Source organism: Lutra lutra, chromosome 1 (assembly GCF_902655055.1).
Source record: "Lutra lutra chromosome 1, mLutLut1.2, whole genome shotgun sequence".
NCBI lineage: Eukaryota > Metazoa > Chordata > Mammalia > Carnivora > Mustelidae > Lutra > Lutra lutra.
The window spans coordinates 124,810,008-124,829,225 of record NC_062278.1 but is presented as its reverse complement, the minus strand read 5'-3'; the positions used below and the strand labels follow the sequence as shown (position 1 = coordinate 124,829,225).

The 19,218-nt window shown below is 46.5% G+C and overlaps 1 protein-coding gene and 1 long non-coding RNA gene across 3 annotated transcripts in view; one reads left to right on the top strand and one right to left on the bottom strand.

The window, feature by feature from the left end:
• The window catches only part of CLSTN2 (calsyntenin 2), a 636,880-nt gene extending 618,005 nt beyond the window's left edge, over positions 1 to 18,875 (top strand). Inside the window, exons 16-18 of one of the 2 annotated variants that reach the window (XR_007128496.1) lie at positions 641 to 825; positions 2,657 to 4,611; positions 18,864 to 18,875. Coding sequence is in view for 1 of the 2 variants with exons in the window: in XM_047735636.1 (XP_047591592.1) it covers positions 641 to 825; positions 2,657 to 2,857 (386 nt within the window). In the remaining variant the exon portion in view is untranslated. Of the gene's footprint in view, positions 1 to 640; positions 826 to 2,656; positions 6,011 to 18,863 lie in introns of those variants that run through there. The other variant, XM_047735636.1, reaches the window with a different exon arrangement.
• Positions 402 to 2,712, bottom strand: LOC125103792 (uncharacterized). The gene is made up of 2 exons (XR_007128501.1): positions 2,420 to 2,712; positions 402 to 760 (listed from the first exon to the last, which is right to left on the bottom strand). It is a non-coding gene; the product is annotated as an uncharacterized LOC125103792 (long non-coding RNA).
• Positions 18,876 to 19,218: the final 343 nt, after the last annotated feature.

Sequence of the window (19,218 nt, the reverse complement as noted above, 5' to 3'; positions counted from 1 at the left end):
AGGAATGGGAAAGCTGTGAGCCCTACCTCGGAGGTCCTCACAGCCTCAGTAAGGGGCTAGTTAGGGAAAGAAGTTACAAGTGTATTATAACAGAGGTTGGTACAGAGTGCTAGGGTAAAGTCTTCCAAGTCCTATGAGGCCTGATTCAGAGCCACAGCCTATATGATGCTTTCCCTGAGCCCCTTCCTATGTGCTGTCACACACACATACACACACACACACACACACACACATGCAAACCATATTGCAATCTCTCACCCTTACTTCACTTCCAGTCTTGCCATTTGTATCACTGTCTGGTGTGTCTGTCCCTGTGAAATTCCATAGTGCTTGGCTCTCAGTGGAAGCCCTCCCACCCCCGCTCCAGAATTTGAGGGGAAAGCAAAAGATAGAAGAGAATGTACATCAAATACTTGATTTATTCCTCACAAGTACCCATGGGTAAGAATTATTAAATTCATTATAGAGATGAAGAAAGTGAAACCCAGGCAGGGTGAGGTGCTGGCCCAGAGTTCTATCTACAGCTGAGAAGTGGTAGGGCAGATTTTAACCCACACATGGGTATTCCCTTCATATTCCATCTCAAGACTGAGCTAGTCTTTCCATTTACCATGTCATGTGGATTCCTTCCTTGTTCCAGTGGTCCCAAGCATCGCCACAGTGGTCATCATCATTTCTGTGTGCATGCTGGTGTTTGTCGTGGCCATGGGCGTGTACCGGGTCCGGATCGCCCACCAGCACTTCACCCAGGAGACGGAGGCTGCCAAGGAAGCGGAGATGGACTGGGACGACTCTGCGCTCACAATCACAGTCAACCCCATGGAGGTGATCCTAATGCAGGGGCTAGAATCTTGAGGCAGGACGCTTCCCCTCCCCCAGCTCCATCTTCCCTGTGCTGGAAGCCCTGCCCCAACAAGCCCAGCCCCACTGACCCTTGCCTTCTCTGAGCACCTTCAGCCCACTCCCCCTGCATGGACCATATTTTCCCATCAGCTACATTCACTGATTAAAAATACATGAATTGCTCTCACCCTACCGACAGAACCAGACATTTCTTAAGGCAAGCAGCCATGTGGTGTCTCTCCCTTGCCTCCCCCATAGTATTTAACTCAAAGCTGACTAACACTTAAAGACTCAGTATTGAATTCCTGATTAACAGTGTAAATTAGATGGCTTTGCTCCATGCTGCCTGCAGAGCTCACTTAAAGGCTCAGATAGGCTAAAACAAAAACACAACAGCAATACCTGCCATTCACTGAGCCCCCATCAAGACAGTGCACAGGGTGCTCTGTACATACCACCCCCTGTGAAACAGAGGTTCTCATCCTCACTTCTTGAGTGGCAACCAAGTCCAAGAGGAAAGATAGCTGGTAGTAGCAGTGCCAATATTTAACTGAATGTTGCTGGATCCTAACGTCCTATCATTTCAGTTAGCCAGCAACCTCCAGCATCCACCCACAAGGGTCTAAGGCCCCAGCTCTGGATATACGAATACCACAGTGCCCTTTGGGCTGCCCATGGGTCCTCAGTGGTGGCAAAGGCAGGAGTAGAAAAGCAGAGGAAGATCAGAAGGAGTCACTGAGGCATGAAGATTCTCCCAATGTGGTCCCCAAGGTCTCTGAGTTGGCCTCATGCTCTGGGATCCTAGCCAGCATTGCCGCTGTAGCTCAGCTTGTAGCATAGGGTGTAGGTATAGTGCTGAGCATGCCCCAGGGCACACCAGCATTTCCACCCTCGGAGAGCAGAGCCTTGGCTGTGGAAAACAAGCCCCGAGGCCTGGAGAAGTGTGAGCCCCAGGCATGAGTGTTCTTACTGAGGGCTAACCTGCTGCTGCCAAAGGTCAGTGAAGCATGAGCAGGGAAAGCCATCGAGGTGGCAGTGTTCAGAAAAAATTTCCTGGAGGAGGTTAGCCTAAAGGAGGCCTTGAGGAATGGGTTAGAACGGGGGCGGGCAGGCAAGGTAGAAAAGAAGCCATTCCAGGGAGGGGAGGCAACCATGCAAGGGCATACATCTCTTATGGCTCTTTCATCAACTCAAAATGTAAATCCAGAACTAAGACTTTGCTAGAATCACCAAAAATTGGGCAGGACTGGAACTGGAAAAGAGTGAGGCTGAGTTTGAGGACACAAGTCTCAGACAGTGAAGGGGGGCATGGAAAATGAAGATCATGAACTTTCCTTTCCGAAGGAGTATTTCTGAGGAGCAGCATACCTGCGTCTTGGCTTAGAAGACCGTCTGCTCCCAGAGAATATGATCTCACCTGGAAATGGGCTGAATGTTCCTCTGTGAGAAAAGAGCATTTAAGCTACACTTAAGACTTGGAAAGCTCCATACAGAGAGGCTCCAGAAATGCTGGAAAGCAAACCCTGGCCTGAAAGGGATAGGCTTCGATGTCTTGTGTTTAAAACCCACCATTTACCTTGAGTCCAGATCTTGGAATTTGCTATTTCTTCTTGGTCCTTAGCCCTCTGATTTGCCTTTCACCAGAGGACTTCCCATTCAGGAGGCCTGTCCCCAGTGCCATGGGTTTAGTGGGAAGGCAAAGGAGTTCCAAGGGTCTGAAATGTTGCCTTAGTGGAGGGAGAAACATGTTAAGTTCCAAAGTAGTTTTTGCTCAGCCCCTAATGAGCATGTCCCTTCTCTCCCCAACATCCAGAAACATGAAGAACGAGGGCGTGGAGAAGAGACTGAGGAGGAGGAGGAGGAAGAAGTAGAGGAAGACGTGAGCTCCAGCAGCAGTGAGTCAGAGGACAGCGAAGACGAAGAGGAGGAGGAAGGGATGGGCAAGGGCAGACATGGGCAGAGCGGAGCCAGGCACACCCCGCTGGAGTGGGATGACTCAGCCCTGCCCTACTAGCGTCCTGCTGCCTACGCCCACCCACAGGTCTCTTTTGTAAGCCCCACCCGATGTATGCCCAAGTCTATCACATGTCGCCTCTGATTCCTATGACAGGTCTGGGCAGGCCTCCCCAGCGTCCTGGAAGCCACCTGTTAGGCCTTGGGCACTCCCTGGGTCCCAGCGCGGCAAAGGATCCAAGACTCCCAGGGTTGTCATTAGTGGGGACTACCAGCGGGACTTTGTCCTGTAGTCCCCCACGTCTGCCCTGGCCTCAGCCAGCATCCTGTCAGCCAGGCTGCAGAGTTCTGCCTGTGCTCTTCTCTGCAGGGGAGAAAGTCAGCCTTTATGTCGCTCCCCTCCCCCGGACTCCCTGTGCCCAGGACCCTTGGGTTCCAGCTCGCTGTGTGTACACCTGCCCCTGTCTCCTCTTCCACATAGACCAGCAGGTTCTCCTTACCTGACTCTTCAGGATGGCTTCACACAGGCAAGATGGTCAGATAACACACATAAGAGGTCTCCGTTCTTACAGGAAAGTCCTTGTTGAGGCAGAATTAATGTATAGGGAAAGGGTCATGCACATGCATGCACCCATTCACTCTCCCTAGTTTGGAGAGCCTTTCCCTTTGTCCTTTCTGAGGTCATGTAAGCTTAGATGAAAAGTCCAAAACGAAGAAGAGGTCCTTGGCCACAGCAGGGACCGGTCCCCAGCCAGAGTGCTCTGGCAGCCTGCCTTGGATGCCCTGCTGGGCACTGCCCCCACACAGTATCACAGGAACCAGGAAGCACTCCACAGAGGCACTGCCCCAAGCGACAGCATGACAAGCATGCACCCAGGGACCAGAAGGAAGGGCTGATATGAGGAGCCGCTGAGCATCATGGTGGGCACAGAACTGGGGGACGGGGTGGTGGGGTTGCCCCACCCAGAAGGCAGCCAGAGGTTGACAAGGCTCTCAGCATCTAGCCTTAGGGTCCCTTGTCACCTGTTTTCATGCTGTTTTGCCTCCTGAGAAAATGCATCCCTCTCAGATATATCTGGACTGTCATCAACTGCGCCGAATCTAAAATGAAAGTTTGGAGATTTGAATGCTAGGAATTAGGAGCGTATCTGTGATAGTAACGGCTGCTTCTTTATTCTTCTCATAAAAGGAGCAACACTTTGGGTGAAGGGCAAATATATCCGAAAACCTAATTTCTTTCTTTCTTGTTTTAATAAGAAAATCTTTTCCACCTCCATCCTAACATGGACACGTCAAGAGGAGAACTGTTGCTATAGTAACTTGTCTGTGCTCTTTTGTGACCAGGAGAATGGCAGGCAAAAACAGGGCCATTCTAAGACTTTTGTAAGGCTCTGAGAGTGTCTGTTTTGAATGTCTCTGGCTTTGTCCTCAGTCTGTACAATCTGCCCCTGTCCAGCCCAGCCCCTACTTGCAGAGGCACAGAGCCTGGCCCCTAGGTAGAGCGGCATTCAGGTTCAAAAGAAAGTTGAGAATTCAACTATTCCCCCATGTCACTGAAACAGAGCTTAAGAGGGTCCATCATCAGTGTCCTCTAGTTTGACCTCCATCCATGACCAGCCCCTGCAACCTTCTGATTCAAGCAAACTACCTGATGCAGTTTTTTCCACCACTGAAAGTGGTTTTTGCATATCTGTTCCCTCCTTTCAGCCTCACCACAATTCCACTGGGGAGTTGGGACAACTACTGTCAGGCATTTTTTGGGGTTTAGAGCTTTAGCACCTTGCTCAGAGCCATTCAGAGTTAGAGACAAGACCAGTCTTGGTCCAGTGTCCACCACCCCGCTTCTACGTATACTCCTATTTATACAGCTCACAGGCATTGCTGAGGACCTACTATGTGCTAAGCACTCAACCAGCAGCCCTATGAAATGCTAAAGCTGAGTAAGATGAGCACCTCCCCTCCAAGGAGATAATCATTGCAGAGGGGGAACCAACAGCCATAGAAATTAAATGAAACACACAGAGCAGGGAGAGAAGTCATAGGAGGAAGAGGCACACAATCACAAAATCAGTGCTCTTATTTTTCCCTTCTCAGGGAAAAATGCAGGCAGAAGTTTGGGATTTTATATTCATTGACTGGAAATAGACACTTCAGTGAGTTCTCCCAACCAAAACACCCTTTTTCTATCAGGCTGTGTCTGCACATCTACAATGAGAAAATCTCTAACACTGCTTAGTCCCCATCATTCCCGTCATTAAATAAAAAAAGATTCTCCAGTTGGGCACTTAGGAGGTAACAAAATTCTCCCAAAATTATGGCAGTAAAAGCAAAATTTATGGTTTAAAACCAATTTTTTGTTATTAGAAGAATTTTTTTAATGTTTCGAGTTTTTAAATTCTCTAAACATAGAGTATAATATTAGTTTCGGGAGTAGAATTCAGTGATTCATCACTTACATATGATACCCACTGCTCATCACAACCAATTCTTTTTCAACTGAATTTCTATTTAAAATATTCTAAGTCTGATTTTCATGAGAGCACCTTGCAGAGTCCTTTTGATTTGGTTGTGGGTGGGAAGGGTTTCTTCATGCCCTCTGGCTGTCTCCAATGGTTGCATCACTTACTCATGGTTGAGCGGGTTATTTGGAGCATAATTTGGGGAGGGTATTGGGAGATCAGATGAAAGTGGCACTTGGCTAAGGACACAGGGGTTGAATCGTTTATGACTAGATTGATGTAGAGAAACAACAGGAACAAGAAGTCCGGACCCTCTCCATCAACTCCTGTTGTGCAAAGTCAGACTGCACGTCAGCTCCAAAGATGAGGCATAATAATACTGCTGGGTCAGTGGGCATTTATCATGTCCCCAGTGCCCTACTCAACCAGAAGGAGTGATTATATAAAAGTAGCAGAAGCTTCAGGGACTATTCAGGTGAGTGGTGAGTAAAGTAACTTGCCCTCCACCAGTTATTCTAATAACTAGCGAAAAATGTCATTAATCAGCCAAGCCTTTTCCAGGCTCCATATGCTGGTGTCCAGGAACCAGAACTCCCAGATGGCCCAGACACCATGCAGCCTCTCATCCAGACATCAGAAGCAGCAGATGCATGCTTATACCCTGGAGGAACAGGTGACCAGGTTGGCCACAGGCCAGACCATTGCTTATCTTGCCAAGAGGATGACCATATTCTGCTCTCTGGAGCTGGAAAATAGGCTGAAACCTCTTTTTTTTTTTAAGATTTTATTTATTTATTTGACAGACAGATCACAAGCAGGCAGAAGCAGGCTCCTTGCTAAGCAGAGAGCCCGATGCGGGGCTTGATCCCAGGACCCTGAGATCACGACCTGAGCCGAAGGCAGCGGCTTAACCCACTGAGCCACCCAGGCGCCCCTAGGCTGAAACCTCTTAAACGATTCAGGTGACAGGGAGGAAGAGGAGGTTGAAATGGAAAAGGCCAGTACAGAATGAGCTGCTCAATGGAATAAAGCAATCAACCAGTTGGTCACCTGTCTTAACACCAAAAGTATATTCTAGTAGGTTAATCAAATGCTTTAAATCTGACCAAGGTCCAAATCTCTGAAGATAACAATGTGATCTGAGTGGAATCTTATTTCATTACCACTTTCTTGAATGTTCTCAATCATCCTATCAAGCAGGGTTTAAACCACGCATCTCTACAGGTAGCAAGAGCTGTACCTTGTGGACATGGACCCTCCAGGGAGAGGTCTCCTGGCAGGAAGCAATATCCTCCATGCCTATACATACAGCAGAGGTCAGCAAACTTTATCTATAAAGAGCCATATAGTAAATATTTTGGGGTTTGCAGGCCATATGGTCTCTGTTGCAAGTATTCAACTATGCCACTGTAGCATGAAACAAGTCACAGACAATACATAAATGGATATGGCTATGTTCCAAAAAAAAAATTATTTATGAATACTGAAAAAGCAGAAAATCTGAATCCATATTATTTTCACACATCATGAAATTTTCTTACTTTTGATTTTTACTTTTGACCATTTAAAAGTTGAAAAATTCTTCTGAGCCCGTGGGTCATACAAAACCCTGCAGCCTGCCAGATTTGACCTGTGGGTCACCTCTACCATACATTCAAGGAAAGCAGTCTTCCCATTTACCAAAGGGAAGTAGATTGCTTACACCCTTCCTTCAACTACCCAGGGGTTCTTTGCCTCCAAAAGGAACAACAAACAACTCCATAGTCCTTAATTAAGCTCTTTTAAATGTCCATGTCCCAGAGAGAAAAATAACAAAAAAACACCTGTTAACTGGTCAAACTGACTTGAACACAGGTAAGCATTTATCGAGAACACCAAGCCCTGGGTACAGGAGCTGACTGACCACTCAGCACTAACCCTTTGAGCTCAGGGCCAACTCTCAGGCACAGTGCCTTCCCAGCATGACTCAGCCCATAATGATTTCTAAGCAGGGGTGTTCATTATCTTGGACTGATTTCCATTTCAGTCCTGCTCATGCCATTGCTCTAAAAATGATCCTAAAGACTTTTGACTGTTTGAATCAATAGCAACATAATCAGTAGAAAGCCCTACCCAGCACATTTCAAAATTAGCAGTCTTTGTGGCTCTATGATTCAATATTAGCAAGAGGAAGAAAAGAGGACTTTTTCTTAACCATCCTTTCAATGAAATTAACCAAATCAGTTTCAAGAAAAAAAGTGAAGGAGTGGGTTTAATTCTTTGAAAGAATTTACCAGTGAAAAGTAGATGATTTTCAGGTAAGTTCATTCTCAAGCTTTTGGGGGATCCCCAAAGGCCCTGCAAAATACTCTGGAGGGCTACGGATGGTACAGGATCCTCTATCTGCATCAGACTTTTATTGAGGCTGACAAGCCAAAGCCCTTGGCACAATTTAATTTTCATGTAATCATTTTCCGCTGCCCAGCTGTAGGCAAAGGAAATGAGCAGTGAAAGTTTTGAAGTCTACTCCAGCACCTTCATTGCCCTGCCTTTATTTATTTTACTTTATAAATTTATTCTGTACCTACTTTATAAATCTTGCTCTAGTTTTCTTTCTGGCACCAACTACAAAGGAGAGTTGGCTTTACAAGGGCTATGGACTAGAAGTCAAACTTGACTCTATCCCAAGACGACACAAAGAGGCACAAGAAGTTACCTCCCCCAGCACCCCAGAAAGCAATCAAATATTCCCTGGATGCCATTAGTGAACAGATGGGATTCTGTGTTTGCAGCTACATTCTATGTAATTCAGCAAATCCTTGCTGAGTGCCCATGATGTGCCAGGCCCTGTGCCAGAAACAGGGGAATGGTGGATGAATGAGGTGTGGCCCTGCCCAGACAGGTCTCCCAGTCTCATGAGCTATTGGCATGCTTCCTTTATGGTGTCGGAGGCTGTCTGACAGCAGTTGGGACTGGTGCAGACAGAAGTTTGGAGTTGGGGGAGGGAGGTAACTTGCTTTGGCAGTTCTCTTCCCTAAGTTAGAAGGCCGGTGTGATTCTAGGAGCCCTCACACACATTGCCAAGGCCAACGGAGGAGAGCTCTAGGTAAGCAGGCAATTGCTTTCCCTACATGTTTCTAATTCTGCCCCAGCCTGACCCAGATCACTTATGGATGAAAGCCAGTCACCCTGCTTACAAGGTGGATATCACATGGCTGATGGCTGAGATTCAGTGAAATTAGACAAAAGGAAGTTCTTCAATATGAACGCCAGGCAGTCAGACCTAGAAAGTAAGCCAGGTATGGGGGTCGGTATGTGCCAAGTTCCAAAGACATGAAAAGCCTGATGTGAAGAACACCCCTGAGGCCTGAAGTCAGAGCAGAGGAGGGAGGAAGGGCCTGACTTTGGAGGACCTGCTAAGGGGTCACAGGACACTGTAGATCAGAGGGTCTCAAGATACATCCCTGGACCAGAGCAGCACCTGGGGATGAGTAAGAAATGCCAATTCTTGGGATCCACCCAAGAGCTACTACATCAGAAACCAAGGGTGGGCCCAGCAGTGTATGTTTTAAGGCTCTCTGATCCTGATGCACTCTAAGGTTTGAAAACCACTGATGTACAGGACGAGGATGACTTTCACTGGCTCGGGAAGGAGATGATTAATAGGATAAGAGAGTGAATTACTAATGTAGAAAAGAGGGGGGTGAAAGCAAAGCTCCCCATGAACCTTCCAGGGCCCTCCAGACTCTAGTCCATATTCCCTGAAGCAGTGATTTCAAGGAACCTTGGGCCTAATACCAACTCCGTTCCTCCCCTGGGGCAGGAGTTACCTCCTGCTCATTTGGCCTCTTTCAAGATCAAGAGAAGGCTGTGGTGAGGCTACCCATCCCTAGGGAGGCTGCCTTTCAGATTCTCATTGATAAGCAGACTCCTGAAGGGTCGTATTTTAGGGGAAATGATTAAACCGTAGCAGTGTCCCTACATCAGCAGGAGAACAGGTCCCCATACAGCATCTATGCTGTGGAGCTGCCAGGGCCCCCAGAAAGCGGAGTGGGGTCATCTAAGGACATTGCCAGCTTTACTGCAGGGCTGCTCCATCTGTAATACAACGGGGTCATGCAGCGTCACAATCCCAACACAAAATTGGATACAGAATGAATGGCTTTTCTTGGAAGGGCAGGAGCTCATTCTGGATGTTACTGAAAGTAGAAAACAAAACCCAAAACAAACCTGCAGCATTCTCCACAGGCAGAATCTATGTTGGCCTTCGAACCTCTAGGACCTGCAAACGTACCAATCCCTACCAGTTCCCTTCTCCCCTACCTCCCAGAAGCCTGAGGTCTGCCAATTATTGATTTAGATTTTTGATTCATGGCTTAAGCTCTGCAAAAGTCTACAACCTTTTGGGAGAAACTCCCTGGCATTCTATCAGTCACTTACACCTACCTCTGGTATAGAATCTGTCCTCACGTAAGGGTTGCTGGGAGTCAGAGAACTGGGGCGCTGGGCCTTGGGATGGAAGGACAAGGTGGAGTGGGCTGGAAGGAAACCCAGACACATGGCCTTAGAGAGCTCATGCCTGCTGTTCAGTTCCTAAGAACCCAGTTCCCTCTTGATTAGGGGCACATTCTTGGTCCTACATGCCCTGTCCTTGCTGAGTTCTCCCCCAAATGCCCTAAAAGATACCTCCATTTCTCCACCCCAGTTTATGGAAAGGTCTTCTGATTAAATGCCCAACCAATCCCCTGAGAGCATAGTAACCATATCAAGAACAATCATCTCTAACACATTAGATTATGCTAAAAAGAATCAATAGAGTTTGTCAGTTGTTTGTGAGAAGTGTGGGAGAGAGCAGACCCAAGAGAGGAGAGGAAAGTTTCTTCATGTTCATGTCCCTTAGGTCCAGAAGAACCTTCTTTACAGCCTGGCCTCTCTTTGCAAATTCTCTGATGCAACATCTCTCTCCCAAGACCTTAAGACAATTTTGTTTTCCTGAAGTTAAGTCACTTATTACAAAGCCCCCCATGGGACAAAAGGATGAGGAATGGGATGGCAGGGTGTGAGTGGAGAGGCCTCGGGTAGTTCTGGGAGCAGGATGGGCTCTGTTCTCATTGGCAAGTTTAGATCTGTGTTCAGTCAGAATGGTCAGGAGCTCCAATCTAGCCAGGACACCAGGCCAAGAGAGAATGTATGAGGGGCGTTTACTGGGAAGACTAGACAGAGGGGAGACACACAAGGTGTGTCACTGTGCAGGCCATACCAGCCATTTACATTTGTCAGAAACAGGGGAGAACAGTGTCTCAACATCAGCTGGTCCCTCCCATTCTGAGCAGCAGAGAGGAGCTGCTGCCTTTGGACTGTGGAAGTGTTACATCTCCAGAGTCTGAGACCTACTACACGAGAACTGTCTGTGGAATGAACTAGAACCACAGTGCTCAGGCCCCCACTGGGGACCATGACCAGGCCCAGAAAACATAGCTGTGTGAGGCTGTATGGCCCTCTGCTCCTGCCACATCTGCTGTCACAGGCTCCTTCATCAAGGTAAGAAGAGTCACTTGCCTATCCCAGCACTGTGGGTACTTAGCACAGCACCTGGCCCACAGCATGGGCTTGATGAATGGTCAATTAAACAGAATACCAGAGATCACCTGACCTCAGCAAACAGATAGGATGTGAAAAATTAAGATGCTTCAATAGAAAAAGACTTCACCATCTTTTCTCTTTATGAAGGTTGTGATCCTTCATAAAATCAGAGAAAGGAGTGAAGTACATAGATGGGGAGAAAAAGAACAGGAATGGGTTGATGGAGAACAGCCCCTTCCTATCTATAACCAATAAAAGGTGCCCTAAGCACAAAGCAGTCGGAGGGGCCTTGAGAAGCCCACTTGCTCCATCCTCTAGGTCCTGGGCAGCATCCTGAGAAGGGGTCCTAATCTGTTAATGACCACACTCTTGTGCTGCTCTGCAGCCCCTTTTAACAGATTTTCTGTAGAGACCTGTCAAGGTGAAGCTCGACCCCCAACAGACAAAGGAAAATAGGACAAGAGACATGAGGAGAGCCAAAACACAGATGGTGTACATTAATCCCAGGCAACGGAAACATGCCAGCTTTAATGTTTGTTCATGCTTATCCTGAAATGAAAATGCATCTCTGCTACCCAGACCCTTTTCTGAGCGTTTCAGAATAGAAATGGCTCACACACGCACACACACTCAACTAACACACTGTGGTAAGAGCTCTTTCCCCAGCAGAAAGAGTTATCAGAGAAAGGAGCCCACAGGCTGTGTCTATGTGCAGGAGCAAGAGAACCAACCACAGGGCTCAGCTAGAGTCCAGCCCCTGTGAAAAAGGGAGGGGAAGGGCCAGGAGTCAGCTATCCTTAGGAAGGGCTCGTTAGAGCCTCTGTGACAAAGGGCTCCACTGGGGCCTGTGAGTTACAGATAGGAATAAAGCGTGCACACCCCTATAGACAAAAGTCCGTCCCTCCTGGGCAAAAGGACGGACAAAAGTCCATCCCTCCAGGCAGCTCCTCTGTTGGCTGCAAAGGAGCTGCCAATGTATAGATTCAGAAGAGGCCACACACATCTTCTCTTGTAAACTTCAAATGGTGCAAATAAGGCAAATGCTTTTTGAAGATTAGAAAGTTAGACTTGATACCAGGGCTGAACACCCAAAAGGCAAAGAAAGAGATTGAGGGGAAAGCAGACGCAGAGTTAGAGAAGGAGCAGATGAGGCTGGGGAAGAGTGACAGAACAGGAACACACTCATCCGGGAAGCCAGAGCATTGCTCTATACTCAAGAGTTGTATCCAAGTTTCAGCAAACTCTGGGGAAGCCTGGCCATGTGATCCAGAGGCAGTCATATCAATGCCTCCAAAGTCCGACCTGTTCAAAGGTGATTTCCTTCTTAATTGAACTAGTCATGATGGATCAATCCACCTGATTGCTTCCATCCTGACCTTGGTGGCTTCCAAGAAAGTTGTTGGTGCCCTCAGCTGGACAATGTGGAAGGAAATTGAAGAAAACCAGCTGGTGACTTTAGAAAAGAAACTGCACACAGAAGTTGGTTGTTTTTAAGGAAATCTGTAGGTATTAAACTTAGGTGTGTTGTGTTATTGTCATGGGCATTATAAATGTCAGTAAGGTAAGATTCAGAATGACTTGGTGGGGCACTCGTTTGGAAAATTAGTTCATGCATTAAATATAAGTTATCAGGGACAAGTAGGCTAAGGACAGAGATTGATGTGTGTCATATGCATACACACACACACACACATACATACATACATACATACATAAAATACAGAAATAAGTAAGATAGAAAGATGTCAATGATCCCAACACATTTTCAACTCCTCAGAAGGGCCGGTTTGGATGTTACACTTTTTCTTATTGTCCTCATTTACTTTTAGCTCTCAGAGCACTGGCACATAGTAGGAATTTAGTAAGCAGTGGGAAATGGAAGGTCCAGCTTGTCACTACATGGTACAGATTCAGTACTCACTGATAAATCAAATTAAATGAGCCATAGGGAAGCAGGTCAGCCACATCCCCCTCCTAGATCATCACAACACAGATGAGGAGAGGACTTCCTGAACTGATAGATTCAGATCAATGTCCAGCCAGCTGCAGGCTCTTGCCAGGATGCTGTACATAGTGGGTCAGTAGCACTTAGGATGCTACACATAGTGGGTCTGTCTGTATCACATAGGATGCAGCATAGAGTCAGTCTGTGTCACTTAGACCTTACTGCATAACACCTAACAAGCTATTTCTACAAGGGACAGGGCTGGGGGCTCCCCTCCTATTACATCTGCCATTTCCTAACCACTTGGTGCAATGCTGTGGTGTGTTGCTAACTTCAGGCACAATTTGGGAACTAAATGTAACAATTCTAGGCTCAGCCAGTCTAAGGCATCTAGTGATTTCTTCTCTCAGCCCTTCCCATCATCCGTATCTAGAGAGGCCACCTCACGGGGTGAGCCAGTGTGTGCCTGATGCATGTCAGACTTCTGAGTTCTCCCAGCTGCCTCCAACAGATGAATAATTTTCATCTACATAATGTGTTGATTTGCTAAACATACTATTGTGTATGATGTGAAACAATGCAAACTTTGGAGCATCTCATTAGAAGGAATGTATGCATTTATATAATTTCATTTCAGGAGAGCACAGTGTCATCTTGTTCAATGAATGAGGTTGCCCAATCAAAGATATCAGAAAAAATGCCCCTTCCCCTCCCCACACCTCTCAGCCCCTCTCCTCATTGAACCCCTGTCCTGCCCTCTCCGGGCTGATGTAGAGTGAAGGACACTGAGAATCTCCATGTATATAAAGATATAGGAAGAAAGTAAGAACCACCACAGGAATCTGTTGGGCTTCTTCCCACGACTGTGATTTTACCCATGTTTGAGTCACAAACTTTAAATTTCTAACAATTAAGATTCGTGCAGTTTCCAAGTAATTTGTTAAATGCCTATTCGACACAGACAGATATTTATTTTCAGCCTTGACTTGTAAATGCCTACAAACTGATTCATGCTGGTGGTCGTTACGACACTTTCTGTGAATTGGAGAATAAATATGATTTTAGAATTTCACAGTAAAGATGACCTCTGAGAGTTTTTACCCTTCAGACTGATGAGACGAGGTGCCGAGAACTGCTTGGCTGGGTCAACATTCTCTGGAGCTCCATCCTAAATCCTTGTGTGCAACGGAGAGGGGTGTGCAACAGGACGGGTGGTGACATGGCAAGCTGGCCCCCATCCGGCCTCCACTGGGGCACCCTGTTATATACCCAGAACACAACACAGCAGCCTTCTACTGGAGACCAGTACAAAGACAAGTCTCATGTACTTAGAGCCTACAAAGTGCTGGAGCCCTACGTGTCTGGTCTTAATTCTGGAAGCAGGCAGTTCTCACTAGTAACATGAGGGGGGAGATTCAGAGGCTCTATGGGCTTTGCCAGAGGGCAGGTGGGACTGAGCCCAGCTTGGTCTCTCTCCTAGCCTGTTCTTTCCTCCTCCTCCATGCTGACCTTTCCTCACACCCAGGTTCCACCTTGCCCCTGCAGCCCCCCGAGGATGGGTCCCCCTCCCCATCTAGATCTGGTTGAGACCCAGAGCAGTCCCTGGGCTCTGTGAGTTACAGTTACAGCTGTGTCACCCTCCTGTTTCATACTGACCTGACCCAGGACTGAGGCCTACCCTTAGGTCAGAGAGAAGGAGGAAAAACTCAGAAACAGTTTTCTTAACAGTGTTGGGGTGGTGAAGAGGAGTCACGCTGCATGTGACACAGAAATCAGCGCATATCACAAAAGGCACCATCATTTGTTCAACTCCCTCTGGCTACCCTCCCCCAGCCAGCTGCCATCTGCCTGCCTGCCCCCTCTTCATCATCCTCTCCCTGATCTCCTCCCTCCTTAGATATAAGAGACGACTTCCTTTCTTTTTCTCTTTGAGGAGCAGCTTTGTTATCTTTTCCTCAGTCCCTGGTGTCCTGCCTGTCCCTCTGCCCCAAGCAGTTCACCATGATATTCTCCCAAATACAGATCATTCACATCCTAAGAGGATTTCTGACTGATGTTAAGACAGCATGATTATTGCACCGAACTATATTTTTGTATTACATCTCAGAGAGCCAGCAAGGAGCCTAGAGAGCTTTGTCTGTTTGTCCTTTCATCTTCACTTTGGTCACACACACACATGTACCACCCCTCATGCCCCATCCTTGGGCTTCCCTGGAGCCCAGTGTAGCAGCTCACTCCCAGAGCCCTGACCTCCCCGCTCCAGGGGAGCAAAGCAACCTGGCCCTTGTTCTGGTGTCTAATAGATTCCTCATCTTCTTTCTGTGCCTACTGCCACTCATCTATTTCAAATGTGTCTCCTCCTCCCCCAGCCCTGCTGCCCTGTGCTGCCAGCTTCCTTCCTCAGCTTCTGTGCCTGCCCTGAGACCACACTGCTGCAGCTCCCTGGAGGTGCCTCCTAGGCTGACAGGCTACAGAGACTTCTGGGAACTTACCCTTTCCTCACAAGCCCCTGGAGTTCTAGGAGCCCCTCATCCTTGGGGATAAATGAGCTCCATTCTTTAAACTGAAGGAGTCCTAGTTTATCAAGCCCGAGTACAGGGCTTCATGTTGAATTAACCTGATGGAGGGTCCAATGCAAAAACTCATACACACCAACAAAAACCAGCTTCTAAACTACCAAACTATGGATATAAGTCTCAGGCAGAGGTTTCATCTCAATCATACCCATGTTCATACTCTAGTGCAGAGCCCAGGATAGAAAGGGCTCAGAGAGAATTAATTAATTAAGCTGAACTAAATTAAGCCTCAAGTCCAAGTCCTCAATGACCTGGCTCACCCTATGTTCTCATCCTCATATCTCCCAGTCCCCCAGCATGAGTTCCATGTCTTAGTGTTCCCAAACACAAGGCGAGCGTTCCCTCTTCCATGCTGTTGCTCCTGTGGCTTCTGCTACCTGGAATGCCATCCCTCCTCCCATATCTCAGACCATGGAAACCTTATCCCTAACAGGAACTCCCACTCCCAAGCCTCTAAGTTATTTGTCAGTGATGCCATCCTTGATTTTCCCAGTGGAATGGGACCCTAGCATCCTCTACACCCCCAGAGAATGTATGGAGGGACTGTGAAGTGCCCTGAGTAGAGGGGGGAGAGGAACAGGTCACAAGATGTTGTGTTCTAAGCCAAAGTCACATGCCTGCGGAGGTAAGGCAGGTAGTGCAAGGACAGATGGGGCCTCTAGTGAAGAGAAAAATGCATGCCAGGTCCAGAGTGGAAGCTGCCTCTCTGCTCCAGCCAGTGGTGTCACTGCAAGAATGGCTGCCAATTTTGCCAGATTTTCTGATTTTTTTTTCTTCCAAGAGAGTTCTTAACAAGCCCTGATATATATTGTATGTAAATATGTAATCAATATAGTATATAGGAATAGAGTATATATTTTGTAATATAATTATATACTATATAATTATGTATTATGCATAGCTAAATTTCAAGCTTATCATTACACACTATCAAAATATACATATATATGTATACACACTATTAATAATTGGTACTACATATATTTCTTTTTTTTTTAAGATTGATTTATTTATTTTACAGGGGGAGAGTGTGATTGAGTATGATTGGGAGGGGCAGGGGTGAAGGAAAGAGAGAATTTCAAGGAGACACCACCCCAAGCACAAAGCCCAAAGCAGGGCTCGATCTCACAACCCTGAGATCATCACCTGAGCTAAAACCAAGAATCACACTCTCAACCGACCGCACAACCCAGGTGCTCCTGTACTACATATATTTCTCAAGCCAGTTTGACTATGGAACCCTTTACTTCATAAGGTATCTTTATCTGAGATGAGGGCCTGAAGCTGAGGTACATACAGAGTTCTTCCCTTTGTTAGTGCCTTACTGGGAAACCCTCCTGAACCAACAATTAACTTCTTTTTCTTTTTTAAAGTTTTATTTATTTATTTGACAGAGAGAGATCACAAGTAGGCAGAGGCAGGCAGAGAGAGAGAGGGAAGCTGGCTCCCTGCTGAGCAGAGAGCCCGATGCAGGGCTCGATCCCAGGACCCTGAGATCATGACCTGAGCTGAAGGCAGAGGCTTAACCCACTGAGTCACCCAGGAGACCCCCAACAATTAATTTCATCCTAGATAAGACTTCTCTGCAGAGATTTCCATATGTACCTATGGTTGTCACCAGGACACTCTACACACAAGCCTCACAGCCTTGGCTTCCAGGACCTGTGAGCACTACCTTCTGACTACACTCAGAGCCCTCAGCCGGTTCTCTTTTCCCTACACAACAGGAAGGCAGACCAGAAGCTATGAACTGACCCTCACTTCCCTTCCTCAAGGCCACAGTGTCAAACCATTACTCCTATTCCATTCTTCACTTTGTCTTTACCTTTCTAATCACCAGAAACATTTATAATCATTTAATAATTGCATCATCATGTCATGAGTGCCTACTGTTTTCTTGAGACTTAGATAAATACCACACACATACATTTAGCTGCAAATATACCTATGCACACATACATATCTATGGCCTTCTATTTTCATGAATTTACCTTTGTAAAACCACTTACTAGTCATGACACCATTACCATGTGGAAATCTCCCTGAGCTTTCCTTTCCTTGTTTATGAAATGGTAATGGTACTTCTCTTAAAGGAGTCTTATGATAATTAAGTCAGGTAATTTCTGTAAGTGTCTGCCACAATGTCCAGCCCTTTAGGCGTTAACTAAATAATTACCATCGCAGCTATGACCACTATTTTTCCAACATCCCCTAGCAACATATAATGGGATCACACTCTCATTCATTCAGTCCTTCCTCAGGCACTCACTCATTAATTCATTCAATGGTTCTGAGGACTAGCCTGGACAATGTTCCCCATGGATGGCTTTCTCTTTAATCTCAGTATAGGCATTTGCAGAAAGAGGGTGAAGGGAAAAAGCAGAGAGAGGTACAAAGATGTGCTAAGCAATTATTTTGGTTCAGGCACTTCCCCAGTATTTTCTAATGCAATCCTTCCAGCTATCCCATGTGGCAAGCATCCTCATCCCCATTTTATAAATGAAGGAACTGAGTTTGGAGAGATTAGGTCTCATCAAGGTCACCCTGCAGGTGAGTGACAGAGCCCAGATACCTTCACAGATGTCATATTCTGAACACTGTGCTACTGCTGCTGAACAAAGTGCCTACATTGCTAGGGAATAACCAGCCTTGAAGAGTGAATTGTTGCCTCTGAAAAGGCAGAGCACGCAGGTGCCAAAGCCCAGTGACAAATGCAGTTTTCCTTTTTAGCACCTTGGGCTACAACCAGTCCCAAAGCACACACCAGATAGGAACTGAGAAGTCCTGGTTAGACAGCTACGGTTCCAAAAATAAAATTAGTGTTTAAAAAAATATAAGCCAGAGAGAGTCTAAAAAACTAGCAGAAAAGCAAACTATTTAGAAATAGACTCTCAGAGACATGGACAAATGGGTCTCCTCTCCCAGAGCAGTAACACCCGAAAGACATCCCCATGGTCTCTGTTGACTTCTTATGTCCTGGAATCTATGACAATCCTGGAGATACGGAGAAACTTGAAGTCTTCATTTATTCACTTATTCATTGTCCAAAGATGTTCCAAAACTCCTTACTCAGTGCTTCCTGTGCCAAATGCTGTTTTAGGCACTGAGGACACCAGCAGCACCAGCATCCTACTCTCACTGAACATAGCCTCCTGGAGGACAGAAGTAATTTTTAAATAACCCCACAAATAAGTCTGCAATTGCACTTGTTATGAGCTCTGCAAAGGAAGCCTCTCTGGAGCTAGGCACATCTATCATATAGGGTGAATTGCTCTTATAGGAAGGCCAAAGCTCCCTAAAGTGATCAAATGAGAGAAGACAGAGAAAGGGGAAGTGTATCAGTAAAGCTTCTTAGCTGCAGATGAGAAAGTCACCTGTAGATAGTTAAAAGCAGGAGGTATTTAGGAACAGGATCACTGAAAAGACTAGAGAATCTAAACTTCGACAAACACCTCCCACAGCAGTGCCCTCTCTAGCAAAAATGAACCATGATATGAGTATAGATATGGGCTACAGATCTGGAAGGATCCCCACCTTGCTTTCCTTTCTCCATTTCTTCCCCTACAACTTACATTTCAAATCTCTTCTTATGATTCAAACTCCTAAAACAGTGTCTCAGCCAAAATCCCACCTGATGGAGGATCAAAGAGTATGTACAAATGGGCTCAGATTTTGTTGATCAAATTTGTGCTACTCCCCTGCCCCAAATCCACCAAGAGAGTTCCATGACCTCAAGGCAAAGTGATGCCTATGGCAAGGTACTGTTAATGAGTTGGCCATAACCTATACAGAACAGTCCTTCCCGTGTAGAATTCTGCAATCCAGAGTTTGTCTACATGGTCATCACACTTCACTAAGCATGGAGTAAGGCTGTAGGAAG